Source organism: Vulpes lagopus, chromosome 18, assembly GCF_018345385.1.
Source record: "Vulpes lagopus strain Blue_001 chromosome 18, ASM1834538v1, whole genome shotgun sequence".
NCBI lineage: Eukaryota > Metazoa > Chordata > Mammalia > Carnivora > Canidae > Vulpes > Vulpes lagopus.
Genome location: NC_054841.1, coordinates 17,128,168 through 17,147,995, shown reverse-complemented (window position 1 = coordinate 17,147,995; position 19,828 = coordinate 17,128,168). Strand labels below are relative to the sequence as shown.

Sequence of the window (19,828 nt, the reverse complement as noted above, 5' to 3'; positions counted from 1 at the left end):
ATTCCTAAGCACTGTGTTCCCCAGACATGATGCAGACCCACTGTATGCAAACCTGGCCCAGAGCCAGCCCACATCATTCTCACTGGACTTGGCTGGGAGCGGGGCCTTGGGAGAACAGCAACTGTCACAAACATGAAGGGCATGTTGCCTGCTACATTATGACCAACGATCTTTGTTTCTGACCCAGGAGTCTCATATCTTCTGCCAGCATCTATGACACTGTGTGGCTAACTGCAAATAAGGTAAACTCTCAGACCTTTCATGGTTGTCAGTAGATGATTTCACAGAACCAAGAGGGCAGGAAGATCTCCAAAGCAGGCCAGTCAGCATAGTCAAACACCAAAAAAAGTCAAGTATGAGGAAGCATCTCCATCACCATCATCACCATCAGCTCCAGCAACAAGAAAAAGCACTAGTGACCTTCACAAGGGCCACTACTGGGAAAATGGGGGAGTTGAAGAAAGCCACACTGCCAGCGTAGACATCAGATTTAGGAAATGTGGCCAAGAAGGGGAGAAGTAAGAAGGCAACTGGACGGGAGCAATTTGAAAAAATATTTTTTAAAAACTTTAGGGGTATTTTTTGTTGATTTTTCTTTGTAAATCTGAGAAACACAAATCTCTAAGTATCTACTACAGTGCAAATTAAAGGTGTATAAATGTGTGCTAAATAAATGAATTTTTTTTTTTTTTTAACAGGAAGCCTCCAATAGGGAAGGGAAGGATGACATGGTGACGTAAGCATCAGGTCTACAAGGTTACCGTGGCAGGATGCTCAGGACTGAAGAACGTCAGATGTTCCAATCCTGCCTCCACTGCTCAGGACCTATGGGAACGTGGCCTGTGGGACTCACTGACCCGCCTCAAAGACTTGGTCTCATATACAAACAGGGCTATCAACAGCAACTCCCTAAAAGCCTGGCTATGAGAATTAAACCCATCCTATGTGTAACCAAGCCACAAACGTCAGCTATTATCATTCATTTACCACCACTGTTTAGTTGTGGTGTGGCGACTAGGTTTTCCACAGCAGTCCCACATGGAAGGGACACCGGGTACAGATGTGGGCAGGAGGTGGAGGAGCTGGGTCCAGCACATTCACAGCAGCAGCCCTTCAGGGAGCAGAGAAACAGGTTTACCGGAAAAATCGGCTGCAGAAAGGACTGACATGTCTGCTTATCTCGTCAGCCCTGGTGTGACTGCTGTCGAGCTGATGCGCTCACAGGGCAAGAGCCTTTTCCTGCCAGATTAGGGTCTGCTCCCGGCCCAGTGCCTGTGATTTGTCTGAACACATATGCTGTCCCTACTGAGATCTGTGCCAAGTGTTTGGACTCATGGCCTCATTTCTGTAACTCGTCAAATGTTATTTGTTGTACAAACCCATGGTGAAGCAAATGCTTTGTAGGGAAGCCTGGAAATAAGCTCTGTGGTGGGGCTGACGGGGCCTGCTCCAGAGCCCTGAAAAGTTTACACGCGGAGACCCACAGGCCACAGTCTTCCATAAAGACCAGGTGACACATACGGAATACATATCTCTAACCCCCCTCTTGGGTGAACAGCATCTGGTGGTGATGGTGTGAGGGCAAGCTGAGGGTAATTTTATCCTCCATGGGGGGCTGCTGCTTCTAATTCTGCTGTGGCTGGTGTTTTTTTCTGTTTATCTTAGTTACCTATATTCATTTCAAAGTATTTGGGTGAAACAGAAAAGGTGAAGATACAAAGCGTAGATAATCTATCACAATCAATGACTCAGAGTCCTGATATGTGTCTTATAGTGTTAATGTATCTATGTATATAGCTATGTATACATTTGTGCACATAAATATGCATTCATGTTTATTTTTGATTAAAAAATATATACCGGACACATTGTTTTATAACCTGCTCTTTCCACTTAAACACATACAGTGAAAATGGCATTATATATACTTCTATAACCTGGTATTTAATGACTCTATTCCAGCACTTACTTCATCAGTTCCTTCTGGACATTCAGCGTGTTTTCAGGTTTTATCCTTTTGAACATACTTGCAGATAAATGGTTTCTTTCTCTGGTTATTTTCTTAGGTAAACTCCCAAAAGTAAAATTACTTGTTGGAAGAATATGTACATTTAAGATTTCTATCTACTGCCAAACCCCTTCCAGAAAAGATGTTCTCATACACATTTTTCCACTGTGCCATACTGATAATTGGTCAGCACACTTCTACCTAGCTGTACCCTGAACATTGTTTTTTGTTTTTTAAAGGGCTTCCCAAACTGTAGGCTGCTTTGACTATTCGACGGGCATTCCGCTCAGAATGCACAACATCTATTTGCTTTAAAAAATGCTTAAAAATTATAAGTTTGTATCGCTCATGCCACTGTATCACATAAGAAGTTACCAAGTTATGAATGAGGCCCTTCACCATAGGCTATGGCATTATACTCTTCGCCTCAGGGAGAGATCGCCCTCAAACAAGATGAGCTCATTTATAACTTTTGTTGGCCTCTATCAGCCTTTTCCCTAAAGGACTAGCATTGATCTAGGCTCAGGGATGCACATTTTTGCATAGATTCTATCCACTGATTCTTAGGTAGAGCTTCTTGCTAATTCCACGAAAGCCAGCACCAGCAGCTGAGGATTTCTAAAGAGCATATAAAGTTTCCAGGAGAGAGTAAAACAGGGGTATGGGCTGGACTTTCTTTTTAACTTATTAATTTATGATCAGAAAGCACTTAAGGATAAGCAAGCTCTGGAGTCCCATTCTACAGAAAGGAAGACAGGCATTCTCTCCAACAAAGACAACAAGGATTATCCATAAACTAGAAGTCCACCAACGACTGGTGCTTTCATTGCCAGAAAGAAGGAGCACTGACATACTATTCTAGAAACAAAATCACTGGCTTTATTTCCCTGACTTAAGAGTGGTAGATAAAAATGTTTCCATCTTTGGTGACTTACAGTGATTCCTCCCTGTGTCTTGGTAGCTACAGAAGGAGACAGCACTGTTGAAAGGTAGCCTCTTGGCCACAATATAGCTGTTTCACTTACTTTGGAAATTCTCAGACTGAGTCACAAAAGCCCGGATATATGGAACAGAACCTTTGGCCCATCTGTACACTGCTCCTCTGGGCGCTGGAACAGATCCAAAGCAGCATCTCATGAGAAATTCATTACTCCCTTAGGCTGTCTCAGATCAGGATGCAGTGGTCTCCTGAGTGGCAGGCAGGTGTCATGACAGGTGCCTCATATTTTGTACAAAGACATTAACTTACTTCCAACTACACTGCTGAATATAAGCCTGGACTTACCTAGCCAAGTAGGCATTTGCCAGAGAGCACAGTGTAAACCATCTACCTCCCAACAGTTACTGAAATATAGATGAGAGAGGCAGTATTTCTGGTGGTTTCCTTAAAGGAATAGCTATTGAAACTATTCACTCACCTGTTACATTTAAAGTGTCCCAAGATGGAAACAGATTAGCAGAGAAATGGGGACTTTTGTCATATTGCATTACCCAACCCCATCCCCTCCCCTCCTGACCACCTCTCCACACTGCTTTTGCACAGAGCATCATTATGGGAAACAAGCCTATGAAACTCACTTGTGTGCCCTCAATAAGACTTTGGTGGAGAGCGCTGTTCCTTACATTACACGCTATTTTCTTTATGAGGACGCCTGGGAACAATTCCTGTCTGGCTTCTGTGCGAACAAGTTAGAATTTTCCCGAGAAATTGGTTTGTGTTTATCTTGTGGACACTCTGAACTGTGTATCTGACAAGCTTCCTTTATTCCGTTGGCGGCTGTGGTGCAGTGGACTCTGCCTGTGACCCACAAGTTAGCCACAGATGTGGAGGGATGCAGTTTTAACATTATGGCCAGCTCCACAGTGGCTTTTTTTTTTTTTTACTCCTATATCCCTTTGCCTCACTTTTAATTTATGCTATCTTGTCAGGCTTTATGTCCCATTGTAAGGCACCTGAAAAATGTTCTGTGAAATAAGATTTGGTTTATATTGAAAAGTACATAAATAAGTAAGATGCAGAAGAGACCCACACTGTGTGTATCTACCTATTTTCTCCAATACTTCCATTATGTTCTAAATCTTTCCACTGATAAACCCAAGGTTCAGGACATGCAACTCAAAAATGTAGCAAGAGTCATCATAAAATAATTGGAAAAGCTAAATAAAGGTGTTGAAAATATTGTGATTATTCCTTCTCAGTCTCCTGACCCAACTGAGGTGATGCCACTGAAATGACAAAACTCCTAGAGAGCCTGATGCACACACATGAACACGAATTACAACTGAAAGATTAATTAACACTAACTACTTGAGTGACACATGGAAGTTTACCGTGATTCCTGTGGTCTGCAGGCAGCCTGGGGAAGCAAGAGGGTCAGGCACTACTTTTCTTTTCCTTCTATTGCACTTGGGATGCCTGGGTGGCTCAGCAGTTAAGTGTCTGCCTTGGGCTCAGGGCATGATCCTGGAGTCCCGGGATCGAGTCCCGGGATCGAGTCCCACATTGGGCTCCCCACATGGAGCCTGCTTCTCCCTCTGCCTGTGTCTCTGCCCCTCTCTATGTCTCTCATGAATTAATAAATTAAAAAAAAAAACAAACCTCATTCTACTGCACTGCTGAGGAGCAAGAAAGAACTATCAGCCCCCAGAGGTGCTCTCCCTCCTAGGGATTTCCTAACTGTAGGAAATGGTTTCAAATGCAAGAAGAGAAGTAATACCATGGACTTCTACCCAAGTGTACAGAGATGGCTGGGCATGGGTTGGGGACCAATATCCGAACTATGTCAGCCAGAAGAGATGATAAACTTTCAATAAATGAAGGTGGAGGTCACTGGAGTTAGCTTCTTCCAACGAATATTCATGTTTTGTTGAAGCTCAAGTAATGCTCTCCAAAAAGCCTTTCTACATCTCAAATGTCCTGTCTACACTTGTCCACCATGGTAGCCACTAGACACATGTGGCTACTGTGCACTTGAAATGTGTGATGGGCCATCTAAGTTCTGAATTTTATTTTAATTAATTTAAATGTAAATAGCCATCCTAAGTTTAACAGGGTTGCAGGATACAAGATCAATATGTGAAAGTCAATTTTATTCCTATACACTAGCAGTAAAAGTCAGAAATTGAGATTTTTATCCACCAAAAATATCAGATATCTAAGAATAAGTCGGAGAAAAAAAAATGTGTCAGACCTATCACACTGCAAATTACAGTGAGTGCTGAGTGAAATCACCATAGATGTTAAATGAATGAAGAAATATACCATGTTCATACTCAAAAAAGTCATTATTGCTAAGATGTCAGTTCTCTCCAAAAGTGATTTATAGATTCAATGCAATCAATCCCCATCAAAATCCCAACAGGCTTTTTTGTGCAGAGGTTGACAAAGTGATTCTAAAAGTCATATGGAAATGCAAAAGACCTAGAACAGCCATAATCACTGTGAAAAGGAACAACTACTGGAAGACTAACAATACCTGATTTCAAAACTTATGATAAAGCTCACAGTGACCAAGTCAGTGTGATGGCGGTAGAAAGACAGACAAAGAGATCAATGGAACAGAAATAAAGAACCCAGGAATAGTCCCATACATCTGTGGGCAAAAGCAGCACAGCAGAGAAAGAATGCTCTTCAACTACCGATGCTGGAACAACTGAGATATCCAAATGCACACAAAAAAGAAATAAGAACTTTGATGCATACCTCACACCATATGCAAAATTAACTGAAAATGGATCATAGACCTAAAATGTAAAAGCTATAAAATTATAAAATTTCTAGAACAAGAAAAAAAAATCACTGGGGCCCTGAGTCAGGCAAAGATTTCTTAGAAATGATGCCAGGACAAGATCCAAAAAAGAAAAAGATGTTAAATTTAATTTCATCCTAATTTAAAAATTGCTCCCCCAATGCCACGCTTTAGAGAATGAAAAGACAAACCACAGGTAGACAGAAAATCTTTGCAAAGCATGTATCTGACAAAGGATTTGTATCCAGAACATATAAGGAACTATCAAAATGCCGAAACAAAGGAAACAACCCAACAATAAATGAGCAAAATAATTTAAACAGACATGGCACCAAAGATGACACACAAATATCAGCAAACTAGCACAGAGAAGCGGTCAACTTCACTGTTCATGAGGGAAAGAAAAACGAGAATCACAAGGAGATACCACCACACACCTGTTCAAATGGCTTAAACTACAAAGAATGACCACACCAAGTGTTGGCAGGGATGTTGATAAGAAACTCCAACTCCCATCCACTGCTGATGGGAATGTAAAATGGTACAACCATACAGGAAAACAGCTCAGAGGTTCTTTTAAAGTTCTGCATTTGCCAATATGACCCAGCCATTCCACTCCTAGGCATTTGTCCAAGAGAAATGAAGGCACCTGCCCATATGTCCACTTGAGTCCACACATGTTCATAGCAACTTGTTTTCAAATAACCCATAACTTAATAACCCATATGTCCATCAGTGGATGAGGGTATAAAGAAATTGTGGTACCTCCATACAATGGAATATTATTCAACAAAGAAAAAAACTTTAAAATAAAGTGTATTTACACACATCATAGAGAGATCTCATAATAATTATGTTGAACAACAACAAAAAAGAATACAAACTATGTGATTTCATTCATATAAAATTCTAGAACATGCAAGTTAATACACAGTTGACCCTTTGACAACATGGGGGTTAGAACAGCAATCCCCACTGCACAGTCAAAAAATCCACGTATGACTTTTGTCTCCCCCTATAAACTAAATGACTAAGAGCCTACGTTGACCAGAAGCTTTCCTGATAACATAAACTGTCAATAATTATATGCTTTGTATGTTCTATGTATTATATGCTATATTCTTACACTGAAATTCAAGAAAACCATAAGGAAGTGAAAATACATTTACTGTACTGTATTTAATGGAAAAAAAAATCTATGTATAAGCAACCCTACCCAGTTCAAACCCATGCAAGGGTCAACTGTTCAGTGACAGAACACAGATCAGTGACCACCTGGAGACAAAAGGGAGTAGAAAGGGCAGAAAGAAGGGATTACAAGTGGGAACAGGGAAACTTCACAGGATGATGGATATGTCTAGTCCCTTGACTGATGAGCTTCACAAACATACACACATGAAAGTGTATCAAATTATATATTTTAACTATTGTATCTCAATTAAACCTCGATGAATTTGTGTAAAATAAAATACAAAACCAAAACACGGTCAGTAGCCACCTGTGGCTACTCACTGCACAGTTCAACCCTCTGCACTGTCCTCACATTTGGTATTTCTACCTTAGTATCCGTGGGAAGCTCTCTGACGCTGTAACAACTGATGTCTAATTCTGTGTCCTATCCTTTCCCCCCACCTCCACTGAAAGAGATCCTCTTTTATCTTGCTTTTGAAAGGAAGGCCGATGAGCAGACCTAAGAACGGAACACATTCAAACTCAGAACATCTTCCTGGCTGACTTCCCTGAGAGACCCTTTCAGCCAGAGAAGAGGTGGCTTTGCTGGTTGAGTGAAATATTCTGCTGAAGGGTGATTTTACCAGACTTTACCAGAGTGCTGTGGAAGGCACACTGCATGTCAGACAGGAATCTGGTGGGCCACTGGGGAGCTAAGGTCCCTCCAGAGAAGATCTGATGATTCTACATACTCAGAATCTAAAGTATAGAGTTTGCCTTAGCCCTGGGAGACTGGCCTTCAGAGACAAAGAAGGGCAGCTTGGAAAGGGCATAGCTGCAGATTCTAGTTCTGGCACTTTCATGTTTGTGGTCTTAGTTTCTCCATCTGTACAACAAGTATATCCTGATGCCTACGAAACAGAATCAGAGTTAAGATCTAACAAGATCATGGACACAGAGTGTCATCCAAGGAGCAGAGGGACATCAGAACTATCCCGTCCCCTTGCCCACACCAAGCCCTTCATCCCAGCACACCTTTTCTTCCCTTACCATGGGATGGACAGGTGTGAGCAGGGGGCCAGCTTACCTGGAGCCAAAGTTTGTCATGCTGGGACCACTTCCCACCAGCAATGCACTGAAATGTGGCATTCTGCCCCACGTTCACCTCGACGTTTTGCAGCCGCAGAAAGTGAGGTGCTTTTCCTAGGAGAGAAACCAAACAGCACCTGAGTCCTGAATTCAACAGCCTGCAGCACTTCCCCATGGTGATGGCGGCTCAGGAGGAGCACTGGGCAGGGTGGACCCTGTACCTGGAAAGCGGCCCAGCGCAGCGAAGAGCTACTGCTGCTTGATCACTTACTACGAGCCAGCTCCTGTTGGTTCTAAGTTTTACGGGATCACCTCCTTTAAACCCCACCATATCCACAAGATGGGTAACATCCCCATTTCACATATCAGAAAATGAAGGCTCCGAGGGCTTACAAAGTTCGGCACAGTTAGATAGCCCGAAAGTGAGGGTGCCAAGACATGAATCCAGGTCTCTCGGAGTCTCAAAATCCCTATTATTAGCTTCTGGGCAGTAGGGGCATGTTTGGAAGGAAAAGTTGAAGGTGGGGCATGGGGAGGATTCATCACTGAGAAGTCCTCCCTCCAGCCTGAGTGAGCAAAAAGAGGAAAGCGTAAGCAAAGCACCTTGGAGCCTGAGACCCACATGTCCGGCCTTGGTGATGATGCTGAGGAGGAAAATGATGAGGGAAGAACAAAGGAGGGAGGAAAGGTGGAGGAGAAAACTCTTGGCTGTCATTCACATAGGACTCGCTGCATCATCAGTGCCATGTGCAGCGTCCACACAGGGTAACTCACTGAACCCAATGTGGCTGGTAGTAGAATCATGTCTGTCTTACAGTGAGTGAACTGATGCACACAGAACTCAGGACATTCAGAGCCTACACTCTGGAGGGGACCAGGGGGTGGGGGGAAGCATTTGTGCTGAGGACTTGGCATAACAGGAAAATGGATTTTCTAATGAAACTCACAGGGTCTGTGAGCAATCAATCCCAGAATTAAACAGTTTTATGTAGGGTCAGGGGTTCATCTTTTTGTTTGCAGAGTCAGGTTCTTGCTTGTCTGAGCTCTCCAAAGATAAGTGGGCTAATAATGAATGTCTAGAAGTATGAATTTCTTCACTGAGGCATAAAAGTGCCCAGGGTCCCCTAGTACATCAGCCTCACAATGGGACCAAGTAACAGTTGTTAAGAGGATAAAGAAGGTCCAACAATGGCCTCTGACCATCTTCTCAGAGAGAGTCAAATACCCAGAGAGACAACTAATAGCAATAATGTCACTTATCTAAAGCTCGTGCAATGCCAGGCACTGTGATAAATGCTTTACATGTTTTATCTAATGTAACTTCGCAACGTTCCTGTAAAGCAGACAATATTACTATTCCCCTTTTAGAAAGGCAGAGACCAGGACTCAATAAGTTTAATTTTCCCAAAGCTACATGGCATTAGTAAGGGACAGAAACAGAACTCAGTCCAAATTTTAGCCCAATAGTCAACATTTAACTACTACATTCTCCGGCCTCCAGGGTGGGTAAGGGGAGATCAACGGTGTCAACTGGAACCCCAGGATCAAGGGAAAGGGCTTGCAGGCCAGGCTGTGCTAACTCTAGGCTCCTCTCATGGCTCCCAAATATTTAATGACAAGTGATCCCCTTTGCCCCATGGCCTTAGCACTTCCAACCACCTGCTCCACCAACCCGTGTCACCACACATGGAGCTCAGCACAAGCCAAACCCTTCAGTGTGATGAGTCACACTTGCTGTGTGAAAACACAGACCTCCTGCTCAGGTAAACAAAGGACAACAGCTCAGAGACCCCCCTCGTGCTACCTTCAGGACCCCACTGCTAATGTAGCATCAAGAATTAAAGGCCCAGGGAGGACCTCTCCTCATGGGCTTCTCCAAACTGAAGATTCTAGCATCTAGTCAACCTGACAAATGTCATGCTGCTCTGATTGTCTGAAATTGTTTCCTTTTTGCTTCCTCGTGTAATTTTGCAAGGTTATTTCTGGAACTATCAGTTCAAATCAAGTCTTAAAGGAAGACTAAGAGTAAACCCTGTAAGCCCATTTATGCCACAGGTTTAAACAGGAAGGAACATCCACTCCACTCCTGGAGGGAGGACAGGCGCAGCTCCAATGTCGGGAGGCTCTGTGCTGGGTTTCATTAAGGGGCAACCGTCCTCACCCTTGGGAAGAAGTGGGCAAATGGTTTAATCTCTGGGACTTGTGCAATTAGAAATGGATCTTCTCTGGATCGATGTCCCCTGCTTACTTCTGACTTCTGGCTTCTCAGCAGCAGACCTTTTGTCTAGATTCTTTCATTTTCAATCCCTCTTCCTCCTTTCTAGGTTCAGTGGTAGAGAACACAGAGGCTTAATGGCCCCTAGTGTTACTATTCTGGTGAAATATGGATGGTTTACAACAGCGAGGTTGAACCCATGCATCCAGAGGAGCCAGTTACATAAATGAATAAAGTGGCTCAGTTGTAAAAAAAAAAACAACACACCACCTCCTTGCCCCATCATACACCTTCCCACTTTTGAAAGAGACTTGGGTCAAATAAAGATTTCTCTATGAGAACAACAACATTGCACATGTGGTAACAATTGGTCTCAGACACCAGCCTCAGCAGTGACGAGGCAATAAGGAATAGTGGGGTCTATGGAGAAACGGATAAAGACCCCATGACTCTCTCCACCCGAAAGGGGGCAGCAGTTACTCAAATCCAACAGATGAAGGCCACTCCACAGTACTTTGCTCAGGGCAGCCCCTTGTCCAATTTTTCAAATTCGGACACACCGAGATGTATCAAGGAAGAAACCTGGTTTTATGTGAAATCTCTCATTCTAAAATCTTGACTAAATTCCATTAAAACACTATGTAGACTTACCAAAACACATCTGCAGGCACATTCTTCTCATGTGTGGTCTCTGTTAGATAGGTCCTATATGCAAGTCATCTAGAACAATTCCCACTGGCCAGTCCTGCTGGTCTGGCCCCATCAATCCCGTGAGGCCCCCAACCCGTCCAGGCGGAATGCTGTGGGCCATATGACTGCTCGCCCTAGGTCAAAGTTCCTGACACAAGAACTGATCTAGATCACCATCCTCCTGTTGAGTGGTATCTCCTCATGCCCGTATTCTTGTGTCTGCTCTCTGAGCCTTGGCCTCATCCCTGCCTCAGACCAGAAGTCTCTCTTTGGGGAGATCCTCCTTATGGTGAGGACCCATTCAAGCCACTTCTCCAAACTCCTCGCCTCTCTGACCCTCCCTCTTCACTTCCCTCCCCCACAACATACATACTCCAGTCCACTACTGAGCACTGTGCTCTCTCAACTGCTACTTTCCTCCAGCATCCACAGCTCTGGGAAAGAGTTGATTCCCCCATCAGCAACTTGCCAACCTATAGCCAAACACAGTTGACCCTAGGGCCCAGCCCAGCCTCCAGCTTGTGATTTTTTTTTTTTTTTTCAGCTTGTGATTTTAAACATTCCACCTTCACTCCCCACTGAGACTCAACACTCCCAAAATGGGATCCCACTGAATGGGGTTAGCAGAAAACGAGCTGTGTATTTGGGGCCAAATGCCTTGATGTTGATGACATTTAAAATCCTGTCTGTTGGCCAACACACACATGAGAAAATGTTCTGCATCACTTGCCATCAGGGAAATACAAATCCAAACCACAATGAGATACCACCTCACACCAGTGAGAATGGGGAAAATTAACAAGGCAGGAAACCACAAATGTTGGAGAGGATGTGGAGAAAAGGGAACCCTCTTACACTGTTGGTGGGAATGTGAATTGGTGCAGCCACTCTGGAAAACTGTGTGGAGATTCCTCAAAGAGTTAAAAATAGACCTGCCCTATGACCCAGCAATTGCACTGCTGGGGATTTATCTCAAAGATACAGATGCAATGAAACGCCGGGACACCTGCACCCCGATGTTTCTAGCAGCAATGTCCACAATAGCCAAACTGTGGAAGGAGCCTCAGTGTCCATCGAAAGATGAATGGATAAAGAAGATGTGGTTTATGTAGACAATGGAATATTACTCAGCCATTAGAAACGACGAATAACCACAATTTGCTTCAACGTGGATGGAACTGGAGGGTATTATGCTGAGTGAAATAAGTCAATCGGAGAAGGACAAACATTATATGGTCTCATTCATTTGGGAAATATAAATAATAGTGAAAGGGAATAGAAGGGAAGGGAGAAGAAATGGGTAGGAAATATCAGAAAGGGAGACAGAACATAAAGACTCCTAACTCTGGGAAACGAACTAGGGGTGGTGGAAGGGGAGGAGGGCGGGAGGTGGGGGTGAATGGGTGATGGGTACTGAGGGCGGCACTTGACGGGATGAGCACTGGGTGTTATTCTGTATGTTGGCAAATTGAACACCATTAAAAAATAAATTTATTATTAAAAAAACAAGAAAGTACAGCAAAATGATAAAAAAATAAAGTCCTGTCTGTGCCGCATCTGAAGACATATTACTGTGCCCTTTATTTCACTCTTTAAACCTGACAGTGTTCAGTAGGAAGCCACACGATTGAGGAGAAAAAACAGTACATACATTAGAAAGATGTTGCGGACACACCGTGGGCTCAGTGACACGGCCCTGCAAGGTTGTGATGAGGGGGAAAAAAAAAAAGTTTAAGAAATTCCAAAAGTCCACTTGGGAGCTAGAAACTTTGAGACCAGCTGGGAAATCGTGCTGACATTCATTGTGTGTGGTTGTCGCTGCTGTGGTGGCCCTGCTAATAGTTAACACCAAGAAATGACAGCAGAGGGTGGCTATGACTAAGATACTTCTAGAGTAACATAAAAATGTTAGATGGGCTATAAACTATAGATGAGAGGCGTCGGTTTTTAAGAGAAAATAATTTCCTTTGAGTATTATGCCTGTCTGTCGGTGTTTTGGAAGCTGCAAGGCAATCATTCAAAGTCATAATTTCGGCTCAAATCGATCGAGAATACAATTGAGAATCAGGTGCTCACCAACCACCCCAACCAGGAACTTTTGGAATATTTAGTGGAATCGCTTATTGATAAATGCTGACCTGATGTTAATAGAAAAAAATGTTTTGGAGGAGGGAAATAGAGAATTACAAAGCCTGAGGAGAATGCATATTTCTCAATATAGTTAATTTTTTTTTGGCAACCATGAGTGAAATCATAAATGCATTCATATGAAGGCTTTGGAGGGGGAAAAAGCACTGTCAGTCAGTCCAAAGGACAGTTCAGAAGCCACTAGAAGTAAGCATGACTCACGATCTCATGAGCAGCCCCCAAGATACATGCACCACCCCAGCCTGTGCCAGCCAGGTGCTTAAGCCAGAAACCCAAGAGTGTACCATTTTTGATGCCTCTGTCTCCCCCAATTAACTCACCAAATAGGACCAGCTGACTCTACCTCCTAAATGTATCTCTGATCTGGCCATCTCTCTGTGCTCTGTCTCTTCATAGCACTACTGACCATCTGTTATGGGCTAAATTCTGTCTCCCTTCTCTGCACGCCCCGCCTTCTCCCGCCCCCCCCCCCCCCCAGATTCATGTATTGAAGCCCTACTGCTCAACACCTCAGAGCATTTGGAATTAGGGCTTTCAGAATGGACCTTGGTCCAATCTATCTGGTGTCCCAAAAACAAGAGAAAATTTGGACACACAGAGATATATCAAGGAGCATGTGTACACAGAAGAAAGCCCATTTGAGGACACAGCGAGAAGGCAGCCACCTGCAAGCAAAGGACAGAGACCTCAGGAAAAACCAACCCTGTCATCTTCATCCCCGACTTCCACCTACAGAACTGTGAGCAAATCAATTTCTGCTATGTAAGCATCCCCCCAGCCTAAAGCATTCTGTATGGCAGCTTTAGCAAACTAATTTACCCTCTGTTATAGATTGTATAAAATTACGTGATTGTTTCATTTCCAGTGTCTTCTATCTCAATGGAAGCCCATGAGGGAAGAGAATGAATGGGTCTTACTTCCATAAAGCCAGAAGAGTGCCTGCCTTGGAGTACATGCTCAGTAAACACATGCTGAAAGATGAGTAGATGTCTCTCCACCAGCCTGATCCAGCCACCATCACCTACCTCTTCCATGACTCTAGAACTTTCTTCCTGATAGGTCCCCTGGCTTCTCTATTCCCCTTCAACTTGCTCTCTGCAGAGCAGCCAAAGTGATCTTCTAATATTTAAATGAGATCAAATCAATCCCTAGGACAAATCCCTCCAGTGGTGTCTTCTTGTGCCTCGATTAAAACCTAACCTCATCATGACACTCAGCACCTTCCATGGCCTGGCCTCAGCCTCCTTCCTTGACTTTTGCTCAGACCCTTTTCCCCTGGGCCCCCTACACTCTGGCTCAGGCAACAATCTGCAGACTCCCACTGCAGGGCCTCTGCACCTGCTGCTTCCTCTGCCTGGCATATCCCCCTCCCTAGGTCACGACACAGGGAACTTAGGTATCAGCTCAGACACATCCCCTGCCCATTCTACCTACGGCACCCTCCCCCACCGCAGCCACTCCCATCTATTCCCTTCATAGCCCTATTACTCTCTGAAATTATACTTGTTACTACTTGATATTACTTATTTAGTGACTTTCTTCCCTCTGCCACTCAGCTAAGTTAACACTGTGGAGATGAGGATCTAACCAACTGGATCATTTAAGTATCCCCTATGTCCAGGGCAAGTTCCTGACACATAGCTAATGCTCAATAATTGACTTATGGAAAGAAAGTAGGAGTAAAGCACTGGAGTGGTTGTGGACTGAGCACCAAACTGAAGAAGGCACTGCTCAACTCACACGACTCAGGAGCAGTGTGTGGATAGACCCCTGAGAACTATATGCACCACCAATATTTGTACATACTGGGGAAAGGAGTTTTTCCAATTCCAGCCACTATCATGGGGTCCTCACACTTTGATTTCTGGGAAGTTTAAGTTCAAGTTGCCTAAGCATCGAGACTAACCTCCATACTGTGCTCCCATTACACAGGAACACAGCCCGTGTCACATCCTTTTGAGCTATATCCCATGGCCCATTTGCTGGCTAACTGCCTTTCAGAAATTCCATAACCGTGCAGTGCACACTCCTCAGCAGGAGGAATGTAAGGATCTCAGGAGAATTCTAAATTCAGGAGCAGCCCCGGGGTAGGGTGGATTCCAAAGAGGAGACATGAGACTTTAGAGTGGAAAGGCATCCAAACACCCCCCAGAGAACCCTTTCCCATACAGACTTCTCAGAGAGAAGGAAGCATTTGGCTTTAATGGCAAACCATGGACGGTGCTTGGAGTTAAGGTGGAGCTGAGGTTGGATCATGTTGGATCACGTTGGGCCTTGTGACAGAGGTAGAAATTCCCACTCTGAGTAGAGACATCTGGGATCTCAGACAAGAGAGCCAGGCCAGATTCTCCTGCTAAGAGCCAAAAGTCACCTACTAGAAAAGCCAAAGGTAAACCACAAGCATAGGATAAGAAGCAGGGATGCAGCAGAGGTGAGCATCCCCAACGAGGATGGGATGTGTACAGGGCTTAGGAAAACTGAACCCTGTCTCAGAGACCACCTCAAAACTGGGAGCGGGACAGAGCTGAGTGTGTGCAGTTAAGTGGACCTCAGGGAGGTCCAATCCATCCTGATGCAGCTGTCCAGTCTGAGGTCAAAGATCATTCTTTAATGGGCAGTTGATGCTGATTCCCAGAAGGCCAGGGAGGGAATGGCTTCATCTGGGTGAGGAGGATTAACTGCATTTCTACTATATAAACACTGCATGGCCAGGGGGTTTCTGGGACCCTCTTCACCCTGTCCATGATTGCATGGACAGACCCACCTAAGGAAATCCCAAAGACTCAGCAAGTAACCCAGAGGGCAGGAACCTTAGACCACAGTGATGAAGAATCTAGTAGGATCTCAGCACTCCTGAGAGGCTGGCTGGTTTTAGGGGAAGGAGTGCTCCCTCACATAGACACAAAACACAATTATCCCAAACACTGCCTTGCCAAAACCCCTTGGAACTTGTCCCAAATTCCTCCAGAGAGGTGCTCTAAGCAATGAGTCAAACAATGGCACTCTAGTGCCAGGGAACGAAGTGATGTTTAAGGGTCTAACCAATTCAGTGTAGGAGAAGTGGAAAGTGTCATTTCAATTAAAGCAACACGGATGGGGCTGGCACAAGAAGAGCTCCAACATGAAAGGACCACAAGGGCATGGTCCTTGTGGAGGAAATAGCCAACTGCACCATAGCCAATAGCGTGGCTCATGGCTACAAGGAGGGAGAAGAGAGAGGCGCCCCCTAGGAGTTACCTGGAAACAGCTGCTGCCAATGGGAATCTCCAACATGCAATTCAGACAGACTAATGAGGCTGGCACCCTAGCCCTCCTAAGGGCTGCTACAATCTCTATGCATATCCCTTTGACTCAGCCACCACCACCCCCAACTAAATGTCACTAGACATGATGCCATTCAACTCCCCTCTGGGATTTCGTGACACTGGGAGCCATAGGTTCTTACATGAACACATTCTGATATCTCAGACTAAACACAGCAGAGAGGGACAGAACTCCAAGGGGGCAACTAGATGGACATGGAGGAGCAGAAGGCCTTTGAGAACTCTTGACACCATACCGAAAGTACTACCCACAGTGAGAAATCTCTCCTGACGCCTACAGAGAGCTGATGGGTGTACTTAAAATTACTTTTAAAGAATTAATAGCTTTGGGGTACTTTTCCCTGTGAGTGAACAGTGTGCTAATTTGCTCAGTGGTCTAGTGTTGTTCTTTTTTTAAGACAATTCCACGAGATTCTATCCAAAGCCCTCTAATTCTTCCACTTCAGTGGTCTGAATCCCACTAATAAACAATCAGGACTTGAGACTCCCTTAATGACAGGGAGAGATTCAAACGAAGATGTTTTGCCACTCTCTGCAAATTCCTGTAGGTGCTGGCCTGTTGAACAGGCCAGCGAAATTACGAATTTATTCAGGACTGATTGCATTGAGTATGTAAGCATTTTTGAAGGAATAAAAAGGAGAGAGAGAACCAGAGATGGTGGTGAGCTGAATGAATAGGCAAGGGGTGGGAGGGAGGGGGACCGTGGGCTCCAAGCTCCCCAGTCTCATATGGAGCGAGGCTGCATGAGGAGGAGGGAACAGACTTACTGCATGGATGAGCAAGGACCCGGACCTCGTCCACAGCGATGTAGCCAGGATGACCCTTCAAAGAGACGGATTCAAATATCACCTGCAACACACAGGGTGGGAGTCAATTTTGCAGAAGTGGTTGTAGGCATCGTAGGAAGCTTGCCCAGCCCCCAAACCCTGTTTCAGCTTCCCACAAGAACCTCCCAAAGAGGCCTTTTATTAGTCTAGTTAGCTACCCTAGCAATGGACTTGGATTTTCAAAACAAGGTAAAAAAAGGGGGGGAGGGGGGCACATTCTAATGACCAGCAAAAGAAAAGGCAGTCACATGGAACATTTCTAATGGATTTCAGAAATAATGCCTGAATGCAGAAAAACCACCCAAACATGGCCTGCAACCCCAATCTGCACCTTTTTCGTTACTGTTTCAAATGAAGCACAGAGAAGAACTACTTCCTAATATCCCACCTAGGAAGGTGGACAGAGGACCTTACCTTGGAAGCTACCATAAGCCAAAGAGGGTTTACCCTGATTTGATTCTATACCCCACAGGAATACATTTCACCTGAATTTCTTTTTTCAATTTTAATTACAATATAGTCAACATACAGGGTTATAATAGTTTCAGGTGTACAACAGCATGATTCAACACTTTCAAATAACACCCAGTGCTCATCAGAACAGGTGCACTCCTCAATCCTCAACCCCTCTTTGTCCCACACCCTCTCTCCGCCTCCCCTCTCCCCTCTGGTAACCACCAGTTTGTTGCCTGTGGTTAAGAGCCTGGTTCTTGGTTTGTCTCTCTCCCCATCTGAATTTCTTAATAACACCTCTCGAAGATAAGCCCCATGCATAACTGTTGGTATCCAGGGATCCACAGGCAAAAATTCTTGGAGTTCTCCATTCTGACTCTCACCCAAATTGTGTATTTCACTACAACTTTTAAAACTCCCTTAATATATTTCTTTGTCACCCATTGTCTAACTTTGCCTAGGGGATATAGCCATGTAAGTGGTCACCACGACCAATGCCCAGGACCCTCCCTAATTCCAGTGGTCTTTATCTCTCAACCAGCTTCAGCCATAGCCATGTCCCTGTCCACTCCAGAAACTGCAAGTTGCATCCTCCAGGATTCTGGCACAGCCTCCTGCCCCTCACTCCTTTTAAACCTGCTCGTTTGGCTTGAGTGGTACCCTGGACTTCAACCTTCCTAGGGTCTATTTGACGGCCTGGACCTCCTGTATTCTCAGCACACCCAGGATTACCCTGCAAGCTAGTTAAACATCCAAATAATTCTCACCCAAAGCCCCCAATCTTTCACATCATCAATTCAGTGTTGACAAGTCTACTACAAATCTGTCTTGTCTACCTTCCATGCCCTACACATATATTCCCCTTTAATATCACCCACCCAATCCCAGCAGACACACACAGCAAATCTTCAAGAGGCAAGAGAACAAGAGAAGGGCTGACTTCTAATTTCTTGCCCATCAATCACAGGTTGGATTACACCTCGGATGGGGCACCTGGGTGACTCAGTGGTTGAGCATCTGCCTTCAGCTCAGGGCATGCCTGCAGTCCTAGGATCGAGTCCCACATTGGGCTCTCCACAGGGAGTCTGCTTCTCCCTTTGCCTATGTCTCTGCCTCTCTCTCTCTTTCTGTTTCTCATGAATAAATAAAATCTTTGAAGAAAAAAAAAGGATTACACCTTGGATCACCACATGCCAACCATTGCCTCCTCTCCATAAGGCATGCCGGCACTCTTGACCCCTCCCCACCTCTGCTATGTGTTCCAGCTACTTGGTCCTTCCTGGTTCTATCTTGTATCTCTGAACTCTCTTTTTATCCCTGATTTTGGCATAAATAAATGCTTGGGCTTCTCTTATTCTTTAAAAGCTACCCTTTAGCAGTAGGTTCTGCATTAGCACAGTCCAGTTGTGTTTCAATCACATGAGGAATTCTCTAGATAATAGACTAGATAATACTCTAGATAATAGTTTTATCTACATTCACTGTCAACACTTCCTTAATTCCCACTGCAAACCCCCATCCATTATAATATGGACTTTGTCCCCAGCACTTCCCCCAGAGCTGCTCTCATGGCAGATTCTAATAACTTCATAGTTACTAAATCCAACAGATAGTGTTTCAATCCTTATCTTAAGAAGACAGTGCAGTGCTTGGGCTCCAGATCAGGATGCCTGGGTTCTAGTCTTGGCTATACCACTTACCAGTGTGTGAACCTGGGCAGGTTATCTTACTGCTCTGTGCCTCAGTTTCCTCATCTGCAATTACAGTGTCCACTTCTTTGGATAATTTTTCAGGTTAAAGGAATTAATGCACTATTTAGAACAATGTTTGGCACATGGTAGGTACTCAATGTGTGCTAATTATTATTATTAATACTTGGATCATTTTTTACAATTATCAATGTTCATAGCTTCTTCCTTTCTGGATCTCTCGTTTCAGGCTCAAGTGACACTTCATTCTCCATTTTTCTCACAGAACTGGGATAACATCATGGTAGGTTTCTTTGTAAGCACTCCTCCTCCTATAACTATCAAATGTGAGGTTCCCCTACTCATGTTTTCACTGAACACATTCTTCCTCCAATGGCTACCAATTTAGTGACAATCCCCCACCACAGTCCAGTCCAATTTAGTGACAGTCAGCCCCACTCCATACT

At 44.3% G+C, this 19,828-nt stretch overlaps 1 protein-coding gene across 9 annotated transcripts in view; it reads right to left on the bottom strand.

Moving 5' to 3' along the window:
• The window catches only part of PTPRT (protein tyrosine phosphatase receptor type T), a 1,030,023-nt gene that overhangs the window by 666,918 nt on the left and 343,277 nt on the right, over nucleotides 1–19,828 (bottom strand). For all 9 annotated transcript variants that reach the window (XM_041733397.1, XM_041733399.1, XM_041733398.1 and 6 more), the window contains 2 exons: nucleotides 17,161–17,242; nucleotides 8,015–8,130 (listed from right to left, as the gene is read on the bottom strand). In XM_041733397.1, coding sequence (XP_041589331.1) covers nucleotides 8,015–8,130; nucleotides 17,161–17,242 — 198 coding nt within the window. The remainder of the gene's footprint in view (nucleotides 1–8,014; nucleotides 8,131–17,160; nucleotides 17,243–19,828) is intronic.